This window comes from Onychomys torridus, chromosome 7 (assembly GCF_903995425.1).
Source record: "Onychomys torridus chromosome 7, mOncTor1.1, whole genome shotgun sequence".
Lineage (NCBI taxonomy): Eukaryota > Metazoa > Chordata > Mammalia > Rodentia > Cricetidae > Onychomys > Onychomys torridus.
The window spans coordinates 48,051,600-48,076,262 of NC_050449.1; the positions used below are offsets into that span (position 1 = coordinate 48,051,600).

At 49.4% G+C, this 24,663-nt stretch overlaps 1 protein-coding gene across 1 annotated transcript in view; it reads right to left on the reverse strand.

Annotated features, from left to right (window-relative positions):
• Acsbg1 (acyl-CoA synthetase bubblegum family member 1) overlaps positions 1-22,831 on the reverse strand; it is a 63,206-nt gene extending 40,375 nt beyond the window's left edge. The window contains 3 exon segments of the mRNA XM_036191965.1: positions 3,875-3,969; positions 22,585-22,679; positions 22,681-22,831. Coding sequence (XP_036047858.1) covers positions 3,875-3,969; positions 22,585-22,679; positions 22,681-22,785 — 295 coding nt within the window. The 5' untranslated portion in view covers positions 22,786-22,831.
• Between the last annotated feature and the right edge of the window lie 1,832 nt (positions 22,832-24,663).

Consider the following 24,663-nt stretch of genomic DNA (forward strand, 5'->3'; position numbering starts at 1 on the left):
TGTCTTTGGCTGACAGGGCTGTGACTACCCCCTGTTTCCACTTTATAGATGAAGAAGCACTTCTACCATTTCTCCAGATCTCAGGGAAGCCCTTCCCACTTCCCTGAATCTTATTCCCACAAAGGCTAGAATAAGAGCTGGACCCCTTCCTGGTCCCCAGCTTCAGGTTATGAGCTTCTAGACATAAGGGTAGGACTCTGTTCCCTTCTGTCTCTACAGCTTGGTGCTCCAGCCTGGGCCCTCACACGTGCCCCTGGGACAAGGGTAAGGGACAATGAAATGGTATAAATCCTTTGGGCCCTAAGGTCTTCTCTGGCCTAGAGACTAAGTAGAGCTGAGTAACCCACTTCCCAGTCCTCAGCTTAGAGTTCCCTGGGGGCGGGGGGGCAGGGGGGAGAGCTAGCCCCAGTAAGCACCCCTATTAGCTTTGTCCCTGTTAGCTACTCTCCCTGGGCCACTCCCCCTTTCCAGCTGGGGTTCATGTTCAACCTTGAAAGGGCTAATGTCTCAGGCCCTGGCACAAGGCTGCCTTTGTGTGGAGGTCAGATTCCAGTATGGCTTGGCACCACTGCTCCCTGGGAGTCCAGCCTTGAGGACTGGACTGTAGGACCCTCAACCCTCTTGGGAATTTAAGGAGACCAAGGCGCCTCTGAAGGGCCCACACTGAACCCTGACTCCTGCAGGCAAGAATCCAGGAGCTCAGTAGCTAGGTGGTGGGGAGGCTGGGGCTGGCCTGACTCCTCTGTGCAACAATGGACGGCCCAAAGAGACCAAATGGGGCCACTTGAGGGGGGGAGTGTCTCTCTAGAAAGCTGTTTGGCTCAGAGAGAGAATCACTTCTGTCTGTGGAGACCTAGATCTTTCACCCCAGCACTCAGGAGGCTGAGACAGAAGGATAGCAAGTTCAAGGACAGCTGGGCTACAGAGTGAGATGAGAGAAGGACAGAGACACACAGAGAGAAACAAAGAGAGACAGACACTCGTAGAGAGAGAGACAGGCAGAGAGAAGAAAAGTAGAAAATTTCTAAACCTCTGTGTGGGTTTCTTTTCTCAGTTGGAATTGACATAAGCACCTTTGCCCTTGGCTACCAGGAGGAAGGAAATGAAAGCCTGCCTTCTGAGCCTGGCCACAGTAACTACTCAACAAGGGGCAGCATGTGTTGCTGGGGAGGATCAGGGGTTTTCTATCCTGTCTGAATCCCACAAATGCCCTCCTAAGCCTTTGGAGTAGACCACTGCCTGCTTTCAATCTTCTGAAAAGCACTACGCCACAGGGCGGCTTCACAACCCACCCACTCAACCTGTGACCCTTCCCCACCTCTTCCTTCAATAACCACCATAGCCCAGCCTCTCCACAACCCCCAGGATCTTCCTCACCCAGGGAGACAAAGGATGCCAGGCCTAAACTCAGGGTCTAGCATGCTGATGGTAGACACTCATTCCAGTTACATCTGGCACTCCGGGCTGTTCCACCAACATCCTCCCCACTCCAGAGACATGGCTTATGTGAGTGGGACCTAGAGGAGCCCATGCATCCTCTGTTCTGGGTGCCTGCTGACAACCATGGGGATAAGAGGCCCATTAGCCCTCTGGCCCCCATCCCTAGCCTATTGGAGCAAGAGGGTCTGAGGCTAGCAAAAGGTCCTCCACATCTAGGATGCCCACACTAGCCCCAGCCCTCCAGGAGCAGGCCTACTTCCTCTGTCCATGCTGTCCCTCAGCATGTATCTGTATCCAGGCTGGGAGTCCATGGAGGACAGGAAGGAAGCTCATCTACTTCACTGTCTCCAGAGCCCAGAACACAAGACAGAGGCCAGCTGGCCTATGTCTGACAGATACCCACAGTCCTGGCAAACTAGGTGTGGTAGTCTTGTCCCTTTCCCGGAACCCCACCCTACATTAAGTGTCCTCTCCTCATCCTGCCTGTCCCCAGCTGCTCAGGTGGTGCTGCACATGGCACCTTCACTGGGCACCTTCCATACCCAGCCTGTTGAGACCTGCTCTTCCTGTGCCTGCAGCTGCTGAGCAACTGAGGCCCCTAGGCTAATGTCACTCGCACCTCTCAAGGAAGCCAGATGCTCTTCTGAGCTCTCCCATATCAGCTCCCTTCCTTCTCTTTCAACTGCAAGGATGCCAATGCCACCACCCACTCCCAGGACCTCTGAGCCCCAGGGCTTTGCCCTTCAAGTGCCTCAGGAAGCAATTAAACATCTGCATAAGCAAGCTGGGTCTGTGCAGGGAGGGGATACTGTCAGGGAGGACATTGCCCTGGGAACCCGACAGGTCAGGGAGGTGCCTGGGCTCCCAGGAGCATGCCAGTGAAGCCCACCTGGGCCGCATGTTGGCTCAGCTTTTGCCCCCTGTGGAGCCTAGCGAACCATTCTCTGAAACCAGGGAATGGCCTGACTCCTCCTTCTTTACTTCTGGCAGGAGGATGTGTTAAAGACCTCTAGTAGGCACTCTCAGTCCGCAGGCCGCACCTTCCCAAGGCCACCAGAGGCAGCCTGTCAAGTGGCAGCAACAAGCCCACTCAGTGAAGGGACTGGAGGAGGGAGCAGCCAGTCCTGGTCCAGGGCATTCTGCTTCTTTGACTGTGGTTTTTGGATATTTTATTTTGTATTCATTTAGAGACGTGGCTGGCTAGGAACTGGCTAGGTCTCCCTGGCTGGTATTAGACATACAGCAATTATCCTGCCTCATCCTAAGTGTTGAGACCACAGGTGTGTGTTATTATGCCTGAAATAGATACTTCCTCATGCCTCAGTTTCCCTGCTGAAAATGGGCATAGTGACTTCCCTCTAGCCGATGGCAATACCTGTGACACGGCAGAGAAATCTGGACACTGTTGTCTTTTAGCCACTCTGGGGCCCCAGAAAAGTCTAGTCACCCGAAATACGAGGAAAGAACATTTGGGACAGAGGCCATGGGCCTCCTCCTCTTTCTCTGGTTCCTGGTTCTAACATCACTCCGTGGTCCAGGGACTTAGAAATGGCCCCTTCTTCCCTGCCTTGCCTCATTCCACACACTGCCACCCCTGCTCCCAAACTTGTAGACACTTTAAAGCATGAGGAAAACACAGGCATACCCAAACGGAAGGCCATCCACCAAAATACACTACCACTTCAAACATAGCCACCTAACAGTATCTTGCCTTCGACCTCAACCAGCTCCCACATAGATGTCTGCCCGTCTTCTGGAGGAGACTACAGCAAACTTCCTGCTGGGAAGAGCGGCAACACAATGCTCAGCCTTGAAAGGTGACCCATGCCAGGGACAGTTAGCTCTCAAGGACAGCACAGAGAGTGGGAAGCTGGGAACCCCTGAGCTGGGTGCCTAATGTTTCTTTTTTGATTTTTGAAACGCTGCTTTTGTTACAATACTGTCCTGCACACAAAAATGAGCAAATGCTGTAATGATATGATTATCATCCAGATAAGTTTTCAGGGTGAATGATAACTGCCTTCCTTGAGGCACACTTATCTGAGGGGAAAGTCACAGAGTGTGACGAGCCAGCTTCCAAAACAAACTGGGCTAGTTTGCCCCCGTCTGCCTGCCCCGTGCCCCAGTTAACTAGATCCAAACTCCCAAGGTGTTGCTAGGCCCCTTCCTGTCCACTGGCAGCCTAAGCATGCAGGCTCTGTCTACTAGGTTCCCCCCATCATTGACCTCCTTCCCAACCTTACTGAGGAAGAAATCAGCCCCTGTATTTTCCATCATGCCTGGCCCCAATGGCAGCTTGGCAGCTATGAGTGAAGAGTTAGCTGGGGTCCCTGGGATGTGGACATAGCAAGATTTCCATGGGCTCTTCACAAATTCTCCCCTTGGCTCCCAGCAGCCCCCACAACTCCCTCCAGAAATACTCAAGCAAACTTACCTGCGGCATCTGACGGGGAGGCCTTCTCTGGAGCTGAGAGCGCCAGGCCATGACTTGGGGACTCTTTGTTGAGTGTCCGCCCATCAATTAGGGAGCTGGTTGGGGGAGATGGGTAACAAAGGTTAGGAGACCCTGTGTTCTATCTCACTTCCTCCAGTGTCCTCCCTTCCCCTCTGTAGGAGAAATCAAGTCTGTGCTCTGATTTGTTGTATCTCCATACAAGAGCATGCTTCCCTCTGAGTTTCAGTGTCCCCATCCAGACAAGAAAAAGGTTGGACTTTGGGGGACTCTGAACCTCCCTTCTAAGAGAGTATAGGCTTTACAGTTTGGGCAAGACTCCCACCCCAGCATTCTTCATACTCACTAGTCCTGAGAGGCTCAGAGTGGAGCTGGGGATGTTCCTAGAGCTCTCGGAATTCTAAGGGGCTCCCCACTCCACGGTGTCTGCCTGTAGTCTCCATTGTCCCATGGAGAGGGCATGGGCCAGGGAGAGCTGGGGCTTTGCCTGTCCTAGCTCTGTCTGGCCAGGCTGGGTAGCTCTGAGTAAGGGTCTCCCCTCTTTGCCGGAAGAGGCTGGCTCCTGGATGTCTGTTATCATCTCAGCCCCAGTGTCCCTCAGCACCATCTTTCCCAGGATTTACCTGGCCACACCTCACCTTCCTGGGTAGATAGATGAGCAGAGGGATTTCAATACACACCCTCAAGACTCCACAGGGCTGCAAGATTGTACAACACCAGAGACACATCATCGCCATAGCTATATAAACAGAACCTACTGGAATTGTGTAGTGGGTAACCTGTATAGCTGGTCACAGATGCCCTAAGGGTATGACCCTGGCTCCAGGGAGTCCCATCTGTTTGTCAGGGTGGGGTTATCCCCATCCCTGCCCAGTTTCCAGGAAGCCAGGCCAATTACCTGCTTCGTACACTCGGCCTTATTCCTTGCTGGTACTGCAGGTTCAAACTAAGTTTTCGAACACACCCAGGCCCACCTGGCAGCAGTCTGCTTAAGAACCTGAGATACGTGTTAAAGCAAAAGACACAGGGGGTTATGAAGGGAGAAGGGTCCGAAGCGGGAGAAGGAAAGGACAGAGTTGAGTGAGTAGGGCATGGTCCACAGGGCTGGAGCATCCCTCCTGTTGCTATGACAACCTGGCACAGAAGGGAAGGACTGAGTTGGCTCTTTCTTATGCACACTGTGGGCAAGGCCTGGGCCACAAGGCTGGAGCATCTCCTCTGTTGCTATGGCGACCTGCTCCAGAGAGGATGAAAGGATGATAAAGCTGAGGTTTCTGAGAATTCTGGATTCACTGACTTTGGAGCATCTCTTACAACACTGTCCTCTAGGGATGCTGGATGGAAGCTGCCCCACATGGGGATGAAGACGGTAATGTTACCAAATGAAGCTGTGAGCTCCCTTAGCGAGGTGTGCCCTCGAAAGATGGGGCCTGGACCACAAGGTCAAACCCTGTGCTCAGAGCTGATACACCTTTGAAATCACAGACTGGAGAGCCACCACAAAATTAGTCATAGTCTCCTACCATCTCAGCAGCCTCCTCTAAAACGGTCTGTTTCTAAGTCCCCACCATTAAAGCACAGGTGTACTTCCACCCCTAACTAAATTTGGGCAAACTGGTTCTGGCTTTCACAAAACTACACAGAGGAAGTGAAAAGACAGCCACCCTGGGGAAGATAGAGGCTAAGCTACTTATCCTGATGAGAGCCTTCTGGTTACAGAGTGAGGGAGGCCTGTCCTCCCAGAACAGGCCTTTTTTGAGGTCTGGCACCCAGTGCAGGAGAACTCTCCGTCCTTATCTGGTAACCCTATTCTTCCCCCACTTCAGGTGGACCCTGTTCTTCTACCAGGGCTTGGTGGGAGGGGAGACCTCACTTACCCTTACAGCTGGCCCACAGAGGGTCATATTCAACCCTCGTGTCCTGGGCTTAAAGAATTTGGGGTACCTGGGTTAAGAAAAAAGGTCAAAGAGGAATTTCCCAGACAAATTGAGCTCTTCTCCCCTTGGAAGGGCCTTGGAAACTGAGGCCCTCCAAGGGACTATCACCTGAGTCCGAGTGTGTGTAATGCCCTTCCTGCTCACTCAGGGTTCTAGCTGAGTTATAGCCGAGAGCCATCCATACGAATCGCCAGCATGGCACTGCCTCACTCAGCTTGTGGGTCTTTAACTCTCTCCTTCACCAGTTTTTACCACTGTCGATGTTGACTTCTAGCAGGGCATCATTTTTATGGCAGGATAGGAAAGAAGAGGGCTGAGTGTTATGTCAGAAGAGAGACCTCAAAATGGGATGCCTTGTGCTCTCCTCAAAACCCTGCTCTTCCCAGACCCTCTGTAAGCACTGGGAAGTCCCGGGTGGTAGAGCATTCACCTAGCGTGTATGAGGCCCCATGTTCAATCCCCAGTGCTAAAGGGAAAAGTCTGGGGGCTCTCTGTTCTTTCCAGAAGGACAGGTGACCAGTGAATGACCAGCAGGTGACCGATCCCAGCAGGTGACCGGTCCCAGCAGGTGACCGGACACTAGGGGTAGTAACGAGCCTGTTGACGGTGACCAACGTTTTATACCTGTCATTCTGGAAAATTAGACTCCTCCTGAATCAGTGCTCTGGAAGCTGGCAGGTTTCCAGAAGGAAGTCATCTCAAGTAATAAAATGACAGTGTTGGTGGGAGAAGGGCCTGAGCTGACTTGTTTCTGTGTTTTGAATTCCGAGGAGGAAGAATCTCAAGATGGCAAGAGGCTGGCTCCCTTTCACCCCAGTGTTCTCCTCACACAAGCATGTTGTTTGCTTTTCACAGAAACAAACCAACAAAACCCAGGATTGTTTGCCACCTTCCTGGGTGTGCAGGGAACAAGAAAATCAAGGTATTGTTTGAGCAACTGGGTATGGTGCGGACAGAGCAGAGGCGTGTGGCAGGGTCTGCTCACCACCTCTCTTTTAACCATCATTCTACTTCTCCTAGTCACCCAGGCTTGCCAGAAGAACTAATGGGAACCATCTGGGTACAGAGCCTCCCTAGCTTCCTTAACCCTTCCTTCAGATTCCCTCAACACCCTCTAGCTTGGTCTTTGAAGGTCACACACAGGAAGTTCCTGGAAAGTTAGAGTCATTCCCAATTCAATGCTCTCTGGCCGTGAGTAATCACTGCGGAAGCCCAGTCAATGTTGGTCGGGTATACCCATCATATTATCACTGTGTGACACATAAGTTAAGGAGAGCCCTTTCTTTCCTCCAGACTCCCTCACACCGACTCATTTCCTACATATTCTTGGCAACCATTCTTCCCAGTTATCCCCGAGCAGTGCTGCAGCTGGTGGTAGATAGACGTTTTCTTGAAACAGCTTAGCATCAAGTCTGTCCGTCTGTTAGGCTTCAACTAACTTTTCAAGCTGTAATGCTGTGGTCCAATCGCCGAGTGTCTCTGAGCTGTTCTCTAACCCGTGTCCTACGCTATTGTGAGAAGTTGATGTAGGGGAAAGTACTCAGTACAGAGTCATCTCTCATCATGCCTGGTGAGCTGCCACGGACCTCTTGAGAAGTAAGAAGACCAGACAGTGAGATGGGGAGGGTGAGTGAGCAGGGTGAAAAGTCTCTAACCCCGGTCGGGGACTCAGATACTGTGCTAAGTACTCCCCTTTGGGAGATGGTGATGGGCAGGAGGCAGGAGGATGATGGGAGCCTGGTTTCTTACACAGTCCTCAGGATGGAGCTGGCAGACCTGAGAAGCAGCACCTCTGGCATGGTCCCTGTGGGGTGGCTGCACCCCTCGAGCTCACCCAGGAGAGAGCGAGAACCTCAGAGGGCGTGTCACAGCGTCCCCTGGGGAAAGCCACCGAAGCCCCAGAGAGGCCCAACTCGACCAGACCGCCCTGCAACAGAGACACAGCGTGAGTCACTGCCTAGGCCTGGCAGGGCAGGGGTAGTTGCCCTCCTTCGAGGCATGACTCACCACTCCTGGGGCTGGCACCTGACTGCAATTTACTGCCTCCTAAACCCACACGTTCCTTCAATCTGGGAATAACACAAGTTCACAGGAGGTGGCTTCATTGAGGCTCTGGGCTCAATATTCCCTAGAGCCAATCGCTCACCTGCAAGAGCAAATCAATCAGATTTCCAGGACTCCTGCTTTGCCAAAACTTCTGACCACTTCCACTAGCCTCTCTGGTGCTTGAAGTGTTCACCTCTCTCTGCTCAGAAGCAAAGGGAAAACCAACTTCCAGAAATCCCGAGGAAGTTCTTGATGGAGGTGTTACCTCCGTACCACCCTGCACCCTAAAAACCCCAAAGACATGCTGAGGTTCCCTAAAGAAGGTTGAGTCCACGCTTTGCCATCCTACTACCTTATTCACCGGACCTCATATCCCAGCTTCCTTTTGTCTACATGGACTGCCTTGTCTCAAAGAGGAACGCTCTGGCAGCTCTCTGCAGTCCTTATTCCCACCCTCCAGACCCCCACAGAAGACCCACAGCAGAGGCTTTGCCTCGCAGGCTCTGCCCCAAACTCTCTCTCACCTTCCTCTTCCTTGTGGCTGCAGACTCAGGGCTCCTGCAGACCCCTGCTCCTGCAGCTAAGGCATGGTGAATCTGAGGACTGGCTGCCGAAGTGGCCCGGGTTCCGGGTGATGAGCCATAAGGGCTGGGCATGAGTGGGGACCCGCCCCAGCCTGCCTTGGGGCTCCTGGCAAGGTGTGGCCCCAGATACCTCTGACCTACATGGCACAGGACCCAGCTGCCCACCTATGTGGCTCTTACATAAGCCGGGTGGGAAGCAGGACAGGGACCTGTCAGTGCAGTACTGTGGAGACAGCTTGTTGGCTGTGATCCCTCCCAGAGTCGTGGAGAAATTACTCCTGCTCCTGGGCCATATACCTGGGAGAGCCCACCCTGGGGCCTCTGGGGCTGGGCCAGAAGATTGACTGGTTTGTTTGGTTTAGTCTTGTGGCAGGGGTGAGGGGGGTGTTGGGGGTGTCCATTTTTATGGCTCATAAGTACAAATATCTTGTCAAATGGGCTGGGCTGGGCTTCCTGTATCTTCTGTTCTACCTTGTAATGTCAGTGTTAATAGCCCCATTTTCCAGACTAGTGAATGAGTCCAGGGAGCGCTAGACTTGCCCCATGTTACACAGCCAGCAAGAAGCAGAGCAAGCGGGTTGCTGAAGCCAGGATGCCAGGACACAGGTTTATCCAGCACTTGCATCCCAAACTCAACCATTCTATCCATCCTACCTTGGAGAGTCCTCGTCCATGGACCTTGCCCTCTGCTTTCTAATGCCCCCACTGCCCACAACACTGGCAAGTTTGCAGCTGCAATGGCTCCTTTAGTACCCTCTAAAACAAGGGTCCTGCTGTTGGGAGAGCCTCTGCCCACCTTCCTTCCTTCTTAGATTGCTCTGTTTCTTGTTCCCTTTGAACAATTCACCCATATCTTCATCTTTAATTACCAAACTCCTCCCAGGCAGAGATGAGAGGCTAGAGGCACCCCAGCCAGCCTGAGGGGAGATTTCAAGCCCTAATTAAACCCACAAGCAGGGCACAGAGACAGCAAGGAGGGCAGGGGATTGTTGGGAGGTCCTCTGCCCATTTGGGTGACAGATAACTACCAGCACCCCATCTTCAAGATAATCTGACCTTCCTCCTGTTTTAAGTCCTTAACAGCTTCATTCCCACCTTGTGACATCCAGGGCATTTCACTCTTTATTCCGAAACCTGGTCATGAGCCATTTTGAGAACCTTCTAGAAACTCACTGCTCACTCCATCCATAGGCTTCCACACTCAGAAGCACTCTTCCTATTTGAGAAACCTGTGGGACCCCAGGAGTCCAGGCCCAGCCATGTGAAAGGCCTTCAGACTCTCCTCCCACCTGGAGAGCTAGTGAAGGGTCCTTTTTCCCCTGTGTTGGCTGAGTAGAGTGGTACAATGCCTGGGATCAGCACTGGGTCTCGCTGTGGGGGAGGGGTGGTAATGTCTACACTTGAAGGCAAAGGTAGCCTCAGACCTAAATTTTCAGGCCCCCTGATGGCTGGGTAGTTTCTAAATTGATGGGGTCTAAGGAGCTTGGGAAATATGTAAGCCCCTTTCCAATCCTTTGAAAAACCCCTCATCCAGCCTCCTCTAGCTGAGTCCTATCTCTCCAAGCCCCACTTGCTCCAAGAAGCATTCTGAGAGGGACCCCCAGCTGTCACATCTCTTCCCGGAGCTGGCTAGCTAGTCCAAGGCATTTAGTTAGCATTTAAGGACTAGCGATCATTGGGAAACTAGAATATTAACTCAGCCCTTATTCCCAGGGTTGCAAATAACCTCTCCCTGTCCCAGAGACTGACAGCTTTCTAGGGGTCCTCCCTCCTACCCTGGGAGTTGATTTAATGCCTTCTGCGTGCCAGATGACGTGTGGGCTGTGTGGGCAGAGGTGAGCAAACTGGATGTGGCTTAGAGATGGTGTGCTTGATGGTCAATGAGCAGGTATGTGTCCAGGGCTACAGGGGTGGGAGGTGTCGTCAGTGGCAACCTTGAGGAGGGCAGTCACAGAACGTTGAGTGAGGCTGAGGATATGATTATTTCATGTGAAGCAATGGGACTAGGGTAGGGGAAGCTAGTACGGGTAAAGACTTGGCTATGGACCATCTGGTCTTAGTTCCCAGCTTATGGGTGGGGCCTTGGGCCAAAGTAAAGATCTGCTGGGTATGTGTAGTCTCTGGAAAAGGGTTAGGGTAAGGCATACACGATCTAACATATGCTCAGAGCCACCAGAAGGAACAGATTGGAGCAGGGATCCCAGGGCCCTTGACTGACTGAGTCCCAGCAGGAGTGTGTTGTTTACTGAGGGACCTCACCCTCCAACAATTCATCCCAAGCCTTGGCTCCCATCTTGATGGGTGGGGCAGCCATCTAGCCAGCTCACTTTAACCCAGCTGGCAGTACCTAGACTGAGTGTTCAACTTTGTCAAGGCAAACCCCATTGCCTGTGTATGGAAATAAAAACACCAATCATTAAGTTCTACTATAATCGCTCAAAGGAGTTGGCTAGCAAATTGGTCAAACCTGAGGCAGAGATCTCTGGACACTAATCTTTGGATTTTTGCCCAGGCTTTGCCTTAATCATGTGACTTCAGATAACTCCTGGTTCCCTTCTGGTACTCCATATTCTGAGATGTCACAGATAAAGGGCCTCCCAGTCTCATGATTGTTATTGACAATTAAGGGCCTGGGATAGAATTCTGCTGTTTTAAGAAGAGATAAGGTGTTTGCGTGTTGCCAGGATCCCACACCTGGGAGTGCAGAGGAGGCACACAGGAATAAGAATGGTATGTGCTCTCAGCTTTCCTGTACTGAGAGCTTACGGTGTTGTGCAATGCTTTCCATGTTTTACACCTGTGTGGAAACATCCATCCTCTCAACAGCCCAATGAAGCACTCTGCCGCCCGAATCTTCTAGATAAAGAAACACACTCAGATACAGACCTCAAAGAGGTGGGCTCCAGAGCTCGTGTATCCTGGAAGTCTTGCCCCCTTCCCTGTCCCCAGGTGATTGGAGTGGGACAGGACAGACAAGAAGGCCAGTAGAGAATGGGACAGTTCACCATCTTCTGCACCTGTTCCAGAGTTGTGACAAATGTTCGGATCATAAGAAAAGTCAGAATTCCAGTTTTGAAATACTAATGAAGCCGTTTTCTTTTCTTCAAATCCGAAATTTTATTTATGTATTGCACGTGCGCACATGTGTGTGTGTGTGTGTGTGTGTGTGTGTGTGTGTGTGTGTGTGTATGTGAGCATGTGTGCACACATATGGAGGTCAGAGAACAGGGTTGGCTTGAACATTGCAGGAATTGGTTCTCTTGCTCTGTGTGGGCTCAAGGGATCAAACTTAGGTTTTTAGGCTTGTCTGCCAACGCCTCACCCCCTGAGCCATCTCTTACATGGCATTAATGACAGATATAACTGGTGGGCTTGATGATGCTCAAAGTTGGCAGGATTCTAGTCCCAAAATGACTTGAAAGCCACTGACTGCCGTTTTTTATTTGAAGGGCCCCATGTGTGTCTCTGACTGTGTTTGTTTTCTCCGGGGGCCTCGGCTACCCCGTCTATAGACTAGGACTGGAGTAGGGGTGGGGTGTAAATTGCAGCTTCTCTCCCAGAGAGACCGGAGGAGGGAAGCCATCCATCAGTCCGCCCAGCTGAGTGCCGATGCTGGCCCCTGTCCTGGGGGACACATCAGCCAAAGAAGAGAGAGAAGTGTACCACAATCTGTACCTTGGCAGGCAGGGGACTCTGTTGGGAGTGGTTAGAGTGTCACTGAGCAGCAGAAGGGAATCTAATGCTAGCATTTCTGAGGCACTAGACTATACCAGGTAATGTCTCAGTTACTTCACAGGGCTTGCTCGTTTAGCTGTCTTGACTGACTGACTTGCACGACTGTGGCTCCCATTTTATAAGGAAATAGAAATGCAGAAAGATGAAGTAAATTGCTGAAAGCCATACAGCAATGACAGGACAGCTGGGACCCAGGTGAGCAGACTCCAGAGTTCATTTTTTTAAATTTTGTTTTCTGGTGTGGGGAATAGAATAAAACTGGATAATTCACTTGTGCGTGCTGGGTAATCTCTGCTTGAGCCATACTCTAGCCCCAGCTCTATGAAGCCCCCAGCTCCATTCTATGTCTTAGCAACATGGAATTTCCTAGAAACAACTGACCCAGATCAGCAGACATGGCGACCAAGGAACTGGCTTGATAGGTTTGTGTTTGTTGTGTTTGTAAATCCTTTAAACTAACTAGTCTCATCCCTTTCAACACCCAATCAACCATCCAGCAAAGATTGACTAGACATCTGAGAATGTGCAGTCAATGGGGAGGCAATAACAGAAACAAACCCGGATATGACAGACATGGAAATGAACACACCAGGACTGTATAGCAGTTATTAAGACAAACTGGAGAATTAAAGGGGGGGGAAGTATCGTGTGTGTGTGTGTGTGTGTGTGTGTGTGTGTGTGTGTGTGTGAGTCTGTCTGGGTATATGTACGCTGTGTATGTTTTGCCCTATTCAATGGGTATATGTATGTGTGTGCTGAGATGTATGTGTGTACATGCTTGTGTGTGTGAGTGCATATGGAGGTCAGAGATCGATGTTAGGTGTCTTCTCCCACCACACTCTACCTTAGTCATGGGGCCAGGATCTCTCACTTGAACCCAGAACTCACCAATTTGGTGAGTCTAGTTAGCTAGCTTATCTCAGGATTCCCTCTTTCTACCTCCTGGACTTTAGGATGAAAAGAGTTGCCACATCCACCAGATTTACATGGGTGGAGTTCAATGTCGGTCCACTCACTCGCATGGCAAGCTCTTCACTGATGGAGCCTTCCCCAGCTCCCAGGGAGACAGTGTCCACAAATCAAGAAAACACAAGACAAGTCCAACCTCTGAAGTGAAAGGTTCTCCAGATGACCATAGGGGCAATTGAAAAGACGCTCGTAAACTTGTGAACCTGAAGACAACCTAATAGAAAGTATTCAATCCAAGGAATAGAGAGGAAGAGATTTTAAATTGAATAGGACAAAACATTACTGAGAGAAGTTGAAGAACTGACTCCGTAGATGCCTTAGGAGAGAGAAAACACTGTTGGAACCTTCATGATGTGTAGACCTGTAATCTAACACTCGGACTTCGGCAGGATGGAGATGCCAGCCTGGGCTACACAGTGAGACCCTGGCTCCAAACAAAGTAAAGGAAACAGAGAGGAGGGGAAGAAAGGGGAAGGGAGAGAGAGAGAGAGAGAGAGAGAGAGAGAGAGAGAGAGAGAGAGAGAATGAATTGATTTAATATTGGCCAAATTGGTCATAGATCAATATAATCTCATAAAAATCCCAGGTGATATCCTTGCAAAGATCGAAAAGACACAGGCAGGAGCTGGAGACATGGCTCAGCAGTCAAGAGCACTGGCTGCTCTTCCAGAGGACCGCAGTCCAATTCCCAGCACCCAATGGCAGCTCACAACTATAATTCCAGTTCCAGGAGATCCAATCCTGTCTTCTGACCTCCATGGCCACCAGACACACCTGGTGCACAGACATACACACAGTCAGGATATGCGCCCCCCTCCCTACAAAATAATATTTTTCCAAAAAGAAAATTCAAGACCGGGAACAGAACAAAGTTGGAACCTTCACATTTCTGGATTGCAAAGCACGTTGAACACCTGCCATCATCAAAACACTGAGGCACTACTAGCACAAGGCAGACACATGGTCAAATGCAATGGCGTAAAACTCAGAAATTAGCTCAAGTTCTTGTGAGTTTACAATGGAGTGACTTTCACCAAGATGAGAAGACCTCCCAACAGAGAAATGAGGGTCTTTCCACCAAGTGGAGGCAACCGAGAGAGGATGGAGGCAAAGCTCATCCCTGCCAGCCACAAAACAGTAACTCAAAATGGAACAAACTAATCAAAATTATTTGATCTAATTCAATTACTTAGTGCAAAAGCTAAAGCTGTAAAAACATTGGAATCTTATAACTGTGAATTAGGCAAAGGTTTCTCATGCATGACATCAAAAATATAAACAATGAAACAAAAACAGGTAAGCTGGATTTCATCGGAATTAAAACTGACCTTCAAGGGATAGGATCAAGAATCTGGAAAGTTAACCCACAAAATTAGAGGAAATATTTCCAAATCAGACATATGGCCAAGAGATTTGTGTTTAGAATATGTAATCACCCCTCACCAGTCAACAATGAACAATAGACAAAAGAGATTGAAAAGACATCTCTCTGAAGGAGATAAAGGGCTCTATGGAGGTTTCTCAACGTCTTCAGCCTTCAGGAAGCACAAATCAAAGCCATATGAAGTAACAGCTTGCACCTGCAAAGGTTGTTGTAATCAAAAAGGTTAAGGGAGCTGGCAGAGATGTGGAAATGCTGGTGCCCTTGAAACTACTCAGAGGCCAGCGTCTTTTGGCTTCCAAAAGGTTATGTGTTGAGCTGGGTGTGGAGTGTACTCCTTTAACCCCCAAACCTGGGGGACTGAGGCAGGCAGATCTCTGAGTTCAAGGATAGCCTCATCTACACAGAAAGTTCTAGGCTAGCCAAGGCTACATAGTGACACCCTGTCTGAAACAGGAAAATAAAACTTTAAAAGGTTATGTATTGAATTTCATCTGACCTAGAATGGTGGTATTGTGTTCCCCGAAATATTGTGCCCACTAATAAACCTGGGGTCAGAGAACAGGACGGCCACAATATTAAACATAGAGGTTAGGCAGTGGTAGCACATGCCTTTAATCCCAGCACTCGGGAGGCAGAGCCAGGCGGATCTCTGTGAGTTCAAGGTCACATTGGAAATAGCCAGGCGTGGTGACTGACACCTTTAATCCCAGAAAGTGAGCCCTTAATCCCAGGGAGTGATGGCAGAAACCAGAAAGATATATAAGCTGTGAAGACCAGAAACTAGAAGCATTTGGCTGGTTAAGCATTCAGGCTTTGAGCAGCACAGTTCAGCTGAGACCCATTCGGATGAGGACTCAGAGGCTTCCAGCCTGAGAAAACAGAATCAGCTGAGGAACTAACGAGGTGAGGTAGCTGTGGCTTGTTCTGCTTCTCTGATCTTCCAGCGTTCACCCCAATAACTGGCCTCAGGTTTGATTTTATTAATAAGAACTTTTAAGATTCTGCTACAAGCAACTCCCTCGTAGATCTATACCCAGGAGAAATGAAACTAGATGTTGACACCCAAACGTGGACATGAATATTCATAATAGCCTGATAATTATAACACCCAACTGCCCATCAGTAGATGAAGGGGTAAACAAGTTGTGACATATAAAAGGATATTATTTAGGCATAAAGGAAATGAAAAACTGCCAAACATTTAATCTGGCACTTGGGAGGCTGTGGCAAGAAAATTGCTTTGAGTTCAAGGCCAGCCTGGGTAGCACAGGGAGACCATGAGTCAACACCCCACATGCACATACGCACAAATGGAAGGAGATAACAATACATGCTAAATCATGACTGAATCATGAAAACATTAATGCTAGGTAAAAGAGGTCAGCCGTGAGGCTGGAGAGATGGCTCAGCAGTTAAGAGCACTGGCTATTCTTCCAGAGGTCCTGAGTTCAATTCCCAGCAACCACATGGTGGCTCACAACCATCTGTAATGAGATCTGGTGCCCTCTTCTGGCCTGCAGGCAGAACACTGTATACATACATAATAAACAAACAAACAAACAAATAAATAAATCTTAAAAAAAGAAGAGGTCAGCCACAATAGGTCATACATATATCAGCTTGTTTCTATAGAATGTCTCTGTAGAGACAAATTAGTGGTTTCCTCAGATTAAAGGCATCAAAGGGTTGATGGATGCAGTCAAAGACAATATTCTAAAATCCGTTGTGGTGATGGTTACATGTCCTTTTGATATATCACCAAACAATCTGTACACTTTAAACAAGTGGATTTTATGTGTGTGACTCTATCTCAATGAAGCCACAGTATTCTTAAAAATAAAAAGAGATTCATGGCAACCTATTAAAATCTTTAACAGACACTTATCACACACACATATTTAGTGCTCTGACGTGCATTTTTCCAGGATTCCTGAGAAGAAGAAAGGGAGAATGGGGCAGAGAGAGATATTTGAAAAAACCATATCTATATTTTAAAATTTGGTTTAAAGGGGGAAAAAAAAAACTTAACTTATAAATTCCACAAGAAAGTCTAGAACTTTCATGTCACTGATCCTCAGGTGGATTTTAACAAAAAGGAAAGAAAAATCACACTTAAACCCTTCATGGTCAAACTCCTTGAAACAAACAAACAAACAAACAAAAAACAAAGTGAGGGCAAAGAGTTGAAAGGGAATGGCGGATCGGGAAAGGACACATTACAGAAAGGGGGCAGGGCAGAGTGGCTGGCCACTTGCCATTCGGGAGACCGTGGAGATCAGAGATGTCAGCACGGCTATAGAAAATCCTTAGATTCAAGCCAGAATTCCCTTCACCTTTAAAAGGAAAGTAAAATATTTTTTTCTGCAAATGAAAGATGGGAGGATTTGTCACAAAAATGCTGTAACAAGTTGAAGTCATGTCTGTCAATTCTTTTTTGAGACTGGTTCTCCCTGAGTAGCCCAGCCTGGCTTGAACTCACAATCATCAGGCCTCATCCTCCTGAGTGCTGGAATTACAAGCGTGTGCTACCATGCCTGGTCATCCTGCAAATTCTTAACACTGCTTCCATCAGTAGACGAAGTCTAATTAATCCCACCCACAACCCTTAATAAGTGCTAGCCTAATGCCTGGCTTCCAACAAACATTGTAGGCAAGTGCCTAGTTTCCAAGGCTAGGTCAGAAAAAGCAACAGTTTCCACCTGACTCTCTCAAAGCAGGTGATTTTGGACCCCTGACCCATTATGTCAGAGTTCTACCTACCTGGAAGGTATGATGGTGACATCACTCACGGTAGACACATAGAAACACACATGCCAAAGAGTATCAGAGGGTCATTTCTCAGCACACTGAGTTTTCCCAGCACAGGCTCCAGACATGTGAGTGATGAGTCTCAGACATCCCTAGTAGCCCTGCTGACCAGCCACCACATTGTGAGGACACTCAAGTAGTTCATAGAGAGGACCATTGGCAACTAACGTCTGGAACTAAGGTCTCCAGTCAATGCCGGCATAGTCATCCACATCCCAGTCACTGGCAACTTAACGATTCAGATGGCATCTCAGACATCAGGTGTGACAAGAGCCAGCTACAGAAGGGTACAATCCGTGTGGGTTGGCTTACACACGTGGTGTTTAAGAACATCTAGAGCAATGGGTGGACATGAGGGACTTTTCTGGAATGATCAATATTTTCTAAATTCCAGTTGGGTTGTTGATCGTATAGTGCGCACATTGAAGTCCTCATGCTGTAAGTCATTATGTTTCACTGTGTGAGACATTTGTCCCCATTAATAAAACCCCACCCACCCACTCAACTCTTCAGAGGGACATTTTCCAGGTGGAAGTTTGGGGAGCGAGGCCCAGACGTCTCTCTGTGATCACGGCCTCTGTACTTTCCCAGCACTCTGTAAGCCCTGTTCTTAAGCATTTTCCACACATAGCTCTGCCGGGAACCCAACAAGGGATCCGGGAGACTATATTTTTCTTTTAATTAATTAATTGTTAATTTTTCATTAATTGACTCCTTGGTGTATATATATATATATTTACATTCTGGTCACAGTCACCACCTATCCTATCTTATGGCCATCCCTTGCCCCAGTCTCTCTTCTCAACGAGTGCTCCTCCCACTATCATTTTTTAAAGGTTTATGTTTAATTATGTGCTTGTTGGGGTGGGGTATATATATGTATGAGTGCCTGAGGTGGCTAGAAGCTGGAGTTACAGTGGGTGTGGGAAACTCAGTTTAGAGCCTCTCCAAGAGCAGTGCATGCTCTTAACCACTGAGCCATCTCTCCAGTCCCATATTATCATGAATTTTGTTTCATGACCCACCGAGTTTAGGCAGGGCTGCATACATGGACACTGTCGGCACAGACAACTCACCAGTGGCTGTACCCCTAAAGACAATGGCGTCCACTCCCACCACAGCCATCAGCTGCCAATTAATACCTGGGGGAGGGGCTAGGCCCCATGAGCCCCTCCCTCATGTATGACTGAATGTTGACAGGTCCAATCTTGTGCAGGTAATCCCAACTGCTTTGAGTTCATTGGTGTGGCAATCACTTAATGCCTAGAAGATGGCCTTCCACAGCCCCACAGCCTCATTGTCTGGCCCTTTCATCCTTTCTGCCCCACAGGGATCTCTTGAAGGACTGGGTGTGAAAAAGAACTCCCTCCTACCACCCCTGCCCTTTACAGGGATGATGAAATTAAGCAGCAAATTCTCCTTCCCTGGAGGTATTCAAGTTTGAGTACATTGATGCTGTGTGGGTGGAGTAACAGAATGGGTAAGACTATGGAGGGCATCTGTCATTTAAAAGGGCTTGCCTGGGGATACAGTAATTAACTTTGGTCCCAACTCCTGACTTTGAGCCTGCTTGGCCTCTGCTGCTCCTGGCTAACAACCGAGAATCCTGCACAGACCCAGAGCTGGCCTGGGTTAGTCTGAAGACATCCAGATTGGATTTCACATATCTGGGACCAGGCCTAGTTTGCCTCAGGGACTCTTGACTTCCAGGTAGGCCCTGTTCCTAGGAGACTCTTGATACTGACACCTTGCCTTCCTGGGGCCATTATCGTTCTCACTGGCCTGGAACACCAAGATCCTCCCCAACCTTTCCATAGAGTTCTCCCTCCTAACCAAACTCTGCTGACCTCTCAGGGCTCAGATTTAAAATCTCCTTCAGTCCCCAAGACAAAGTCGGATCTCTATGACACCACCTCTATTTCTTTTTTTAATTACCAGCATTCAAAACCATTTTTATTGTGGTAAAATAAATATAGCATAATAATTGACCTTTTTTTTTTTTTAACCATTTAAAGTGCATCATTCTCCGGCCCTGAATATTTTCCCCTTTCTTTCCTTTTACTACATTAAAACAATTTGTGTGTTTGGAGGAATGCGCATGTGGAGGGCAGAGGACACTTACAGTAGTTGGTTCTCTTGGGTTCTGGGGGTTGAACTCAAATTGTTTGGCTTGGTGGCAGGCAACTTTTCTGACTGAGCCATCTCACCAGTGTCTCCCTCCACCCCCCGCCCCCCCCACACACACACACTGGGAACAGAACCCATGTCCTCATGAAATCCAAAGTAGTACCCACCACTGAGACACACACACACACACACACACACACACACACACACACACACACACACCAACAGTTTTCTTTGCATTTTAAAATTCCTTTTTGGTCCCTATCATTAAACTTACAGTTTAATCACTCATGGCACAATCATTTATTAATGTCTGTCTTCTTGGTCGGTATGTAAACTCCTTACGGCAGAGACTCCCTTTGTAATCTATGATATTCTCTGGTATTCAGTGCAAATCCTGAACACTTCTCTACAAGTCATTTTGAGCGAGTGGAATAAATAAAATAAATAAAACAGAGGAGAACAATGGAGATATCAAAACATGAAGAAAAGAAAGGGCAGCTACATTTTTCTACTGTGCAGAGTGGGCAGTAGGAGAAACCTTAGAACTGGAAGGCTCTGTGTGTTCCCAATGCCAAGGACACTTGTGCCTTTGGTAACATTCCCAATCTGGTTGTTCCTCTTAGGCTAGCATGCCCCTGAGATGGAGTGATCCCTCCCTGCCATCCTTGGCAAGCTTTATTGCCTTTACAGCCTTTCTTGCCTAGCTTGCTGCGGCCTCCTGGACTATCTTCCATCTTGGGCTCTTGGCAGGGGGGGGGGGGGTGTCCTCTCCACACCTGGCTTCTGCCAGGCAGAGCTAAGACACTAGCAGGCAGCTCAGAGTGAGTGTGGGCAGTTCAGAGCCAGCAATCCTATGGACCAATTTTCTGCCTCACTTTCCCCAGATACCTCATATCCAGTCCCTTTGTGGCCACCACCAGATTCATTCCTTACTTCCCACAGACTGTCACCCACTGTGAGAGGCTCTGGAACCTTCAAAGGATGAAGGGACATAGCTATCTGCTTCCTCCTCCTCTCTGGTTGGCTGCAGTAGGTCTGTCCATCAGAAGTAGAGCAACTCAGACTCTCTAGACCCATGAGTTAACCAGGCCCCTGCCTGGTGGTCTGATGGCCACTTTTGCCCAAGCATACTGCCCCTGCTACCACCCTTGGACCTAGAGCCTTTCAAACCTGAGACCAACTGTCCCCTTCTCAGGTTCCTCTGAGGACTTCTTCCATTGGGGTGTTTCTCCTGGACCTGGGACTTGATATGACCAAGACCTAAAGGTTCCGGGCATGCTCAGTAAAACCTCTGGTAGATGGCATGGTCTATAGCCTCAGTCTCAAGAAGTACACCGGTTCTAGGTACCCCAATGCCTGTTCCTCCACCACCAGCAACCCCTCTGCACATGAGGGAGGAAAGAGGAAGCAAGGGTCTCTCCTCCTATGGAAGGTTTCTGGAACCATCCCTACCCCAGGAGCAGCTGCCCTGGCCAGAGCTGTGGTACTTTGGTGACTCCAATAAGGGCTTGATGGTCTTTCCTTGCAGCTATACTGTGAGGCTGCTGGGTTACATTGACCTGCCCTGCCAGACAGATGGGGAAACTGAGGCCCAGAGAGGGTATGTCTTGCCTTGAGTCACAGGGTAAGTCAGGAGTAGAGCCTGACCAGAGCCCAAGCCATGAGCTTTGCAGCCTGCTACCAAGATGCCCTGGGGTGGGTTTGCTCTGAGGTTTCTGTGCCTGTAGTGTGTGAACCTGCAGCCCTGGAGACATCGTCATACATGATCAAGGTCAAGGGAGGTCAGGCCATTCATCTTCAATTGTGCAGAGAGAGACACAGAAACTCAGAGAGGTTGTTCAACAACTTGCCCAAAATTGCTCAGTAAGAAAGTGGTAGAGCTGGCACTCCAACCCTGGCTTACAGTCCTTGTGTGTCCCATAGGGCCCTGAGCCTTTGCTCCATCTCATAACAGTCCTTCCCTGCCCAGGCTGGAGATGGCCCCCAGGACTAGCCACCTCAGTATTATCAGCAAAGCAGACCCAGGGCCTATCAACTCAGATGCTCAGCTCCCTCCCTAGGGGCCAAGTCCTTATCAACAGGGACCTGACACATGGACTTCAGCAAACCCTGGGGCTACTGACCCAACTCAGGTCCCTCACTTAATGAAACAGGGATCTTTGAGACCCAGCTGATGTTCTTCATTTCCAAGGTCTATGAGCATCAGCTAGAATGGCCTGCTAGCTCCTGCTCTCTGAGCTCATGAGAGATGGTACCCACAGCCTCTAGGGCCCAGGCCTTTCTGTGCCTACAGCCCATGTCCAGGGCCACAGCTGTTCCCCTATACTTGCATCCCCTCCAGGGGGAAGGGACACTGCTTCTGGGTGAACAGCAGCCCACTCTGGCTTGGCGAGTTTGTCCAGAGGACCTCATGGGGCAGATTAACATGTCCTCCCATCCACCACCCCACCTTTCTTTCTGCATCGCCTTTATGAGGACAGTGGCCATGTTCTTGTTGTTCAAATCCTTGCAGGTTCTGTGCATTATCACCAAGGCTCAGACCTTGGCACTTAGTCTTGAACTACCCTGTTTACAATCTAGTCACTTAGCACACTACTGTCCCTGAGCCCCTGTCTTCCACTATTCTGTGTTTTGCCTATTTCTTACTCCTCTGTGAGGCACAGATGCAGTTCCCCCAAATCAGTGGCTTTGGACAACCTCAGCTGCTGCTCATGTACTGACAGAGAGGACCAGGGACTTGCCAAGGTCATACAGCAGGCTGGAGCTGGGATCATGGGCACTTCCCTGAATCCGTCATGGACCCCATATGTCATGTGCCACTCCACCCCCAACCCTAGGGACACAGAGGAACATGCCCATGGACTGAAACCTCCTTTCTTAACCGCTGTGTGACTCGTTCCTCAATGGAACCTCTTATGGCCACTAGAGGAACAGGCACATTAAACGGCACTCCAAAGGACAAGTGTCCCAATCCCATTCCTTTTCTATCACAGAGATCAGGTAAAGAAACCAAGGCTCAGAAAGACAAGTCACTTGCTGGGGTCCTACAGCAGAATGAACTGTGCTCTCAGCTCCAGGTGAGACCTGACTCCAACTCACCTGGTTTGGGAGTTGTCTTGGGTGGTCCCCACATCGGCACCCTGCTGCTGGGCATCTCTGCTGTTGGGCATGTTGGAGTCCCTGGACAGGCAGCAGGTATCCTGCTTCAGAACTGCGTGGCATCTGCTGTGGGCATTCACCGCAGACAGCCGTCTCCCACAGTGAGAGGTTGGCCTTGAGTGGGCAGCGGGGGGCGGGCATGGGGCAGAGGTAGGCGGTGCCTGGAGTGACCCTGAGGGCCCCATTTCCTCTCTATTTTCAGAAGCTCAGAATGTTCCTAGGCAGTGAAGTTGCTCCGGATGAAAACTTTTCTTTTCTTCCTGGTTTTGCTGTACTCAAGATGAGGAGAATTTCAATGAAGCCAGCCTTCATTTTTATGCAAATCGACCCGGGTTCTCCCAGAAGGTCTAGCCAATGGGCTCAGGACTTCTAGGCCCCCAGAAAACCTCCTCACTGTCTTTAAAGGGACACTTTGGAGCAAAGGGGGTTCCCACCACAAATCCAGACCCTGAGCCGGAGATGGCTGCTAGTCCCAATGCCCAGTCTGCCACCTCAGCTTGAACAGATGGATGCAAGCCAAGAGGGTTTGCCCGGAGCCCCCTGGCTCCAGATCCTGTACTAGACACTTCAGGAGAGCTCACAGCTCCTTCTCCAAGGAGTCCAGTATTGGGGGCGGACGAGAAAGAGGAATGTCAATAGGGGGACTGCTATACAGCTATAGAAGCCTCTGCACTAGAGTAGGCATGACAGGGAACCCCAAAATGAGGCCATTCAGGGATGCCTAAGCACAAGCAAAGATTTGCCCCTTTAGTTAAAGGAGGAAAGGCTAGTTGGCAGGCAGCCATGAACAGAGGCCGGAAATACGCAGGGCAGGCATGTCTCTGAATAGCAGAAAGGCCCTCTAAGGTGAACTATATATTCATTTCTACAGCTGCCATAACAAAAAAGTGTAATCCAGATGGTGTAGAGTAATGGAAAGGCATTCTCTCCTAGTTCGGAGGCCAGGGGCCCAAATCCAGGTGTAAAAAGGAGCGCACCCCCTCCAAGGCTCACAGGAAGACTGCTCACCTGCCTAGTTTCTGCAGGCCGCCGCTCCTGGTCATCTTCCTTGGCTTTGAGGTGCAGTGACTGTACCCCTCTTCTTCCCTGTGGCTGTCTTCCCCTCAGTCTGTTTTCGTATAAGAGCACCAAGTATCAGATGAGGGCCCATCACAACCCTGTACGAGTTCATCTTAGCTGATTACATCTGCATAAACCCCATTTCCAAATAAGGCCCCTCTCTGAAGCTCTGTTCGGACATTAATAAGAGAATTTAGAAATAGACACAGAAAGAAGCCTGAGAATGATTTTATTATAATTTGAGAGAAAAACAACATGGTAAGTGGGGGAAAAAAATGCCTCGACATCTGCCAGAGGAAGGAGATGGAAAATCAGGTATGAGAGTCAGAGAAATGGTGAGTGATTTAAAAAAAAAAAAAAAAAGCAAGCATATTTAGGCTAAAACACAGATAAGGAGAAGGAAAAGAAACAGGGGTTTCGTGTCAGGCTGTGGATCTGAATCCATAGCGTACTGTGGAGGGCCCTATAAACTCTACTGCTGCAGATAAATGAACCAGAAGTAAGTGAGACCTGAGGGTGGAGGGACCCTGGGAAGTGATAAGGCCCTAGAGTGCCTCGCCAAGGCCACAGAGGAACATCAGAGGCAACAGGGCCAGGCAGCCCTATGTCCCAGAGCAGGCAGTGGCCTGCATCTCAGCCCCTGTGAGAAGAGGGTTGGCGGGCTGCCAACTGATGAGAACTGCCTCTCAGAGTCACCTGGGGTCAAAGGATAAATGTGTCCACACAAAGTCCATGCTGGGACACAGTAACTAAACATGAGGGAGAGGGAGAGGCTGCTAAAGCCACATTTGAAAATGGCAATTTAGTTTCCTCCTGTAAAATAAATACAGCCCCATGGGGCTTATTCTGTCTGCCAGAGTCCCTCTGTCCACTTTCCTGCCTGCTGCCCAAGAGGAGGAGGGCTAACCCTGGGAGTCTCCATCCATGGACTTCCTGGTCTCTGGCTCTGGGTAAATTAGG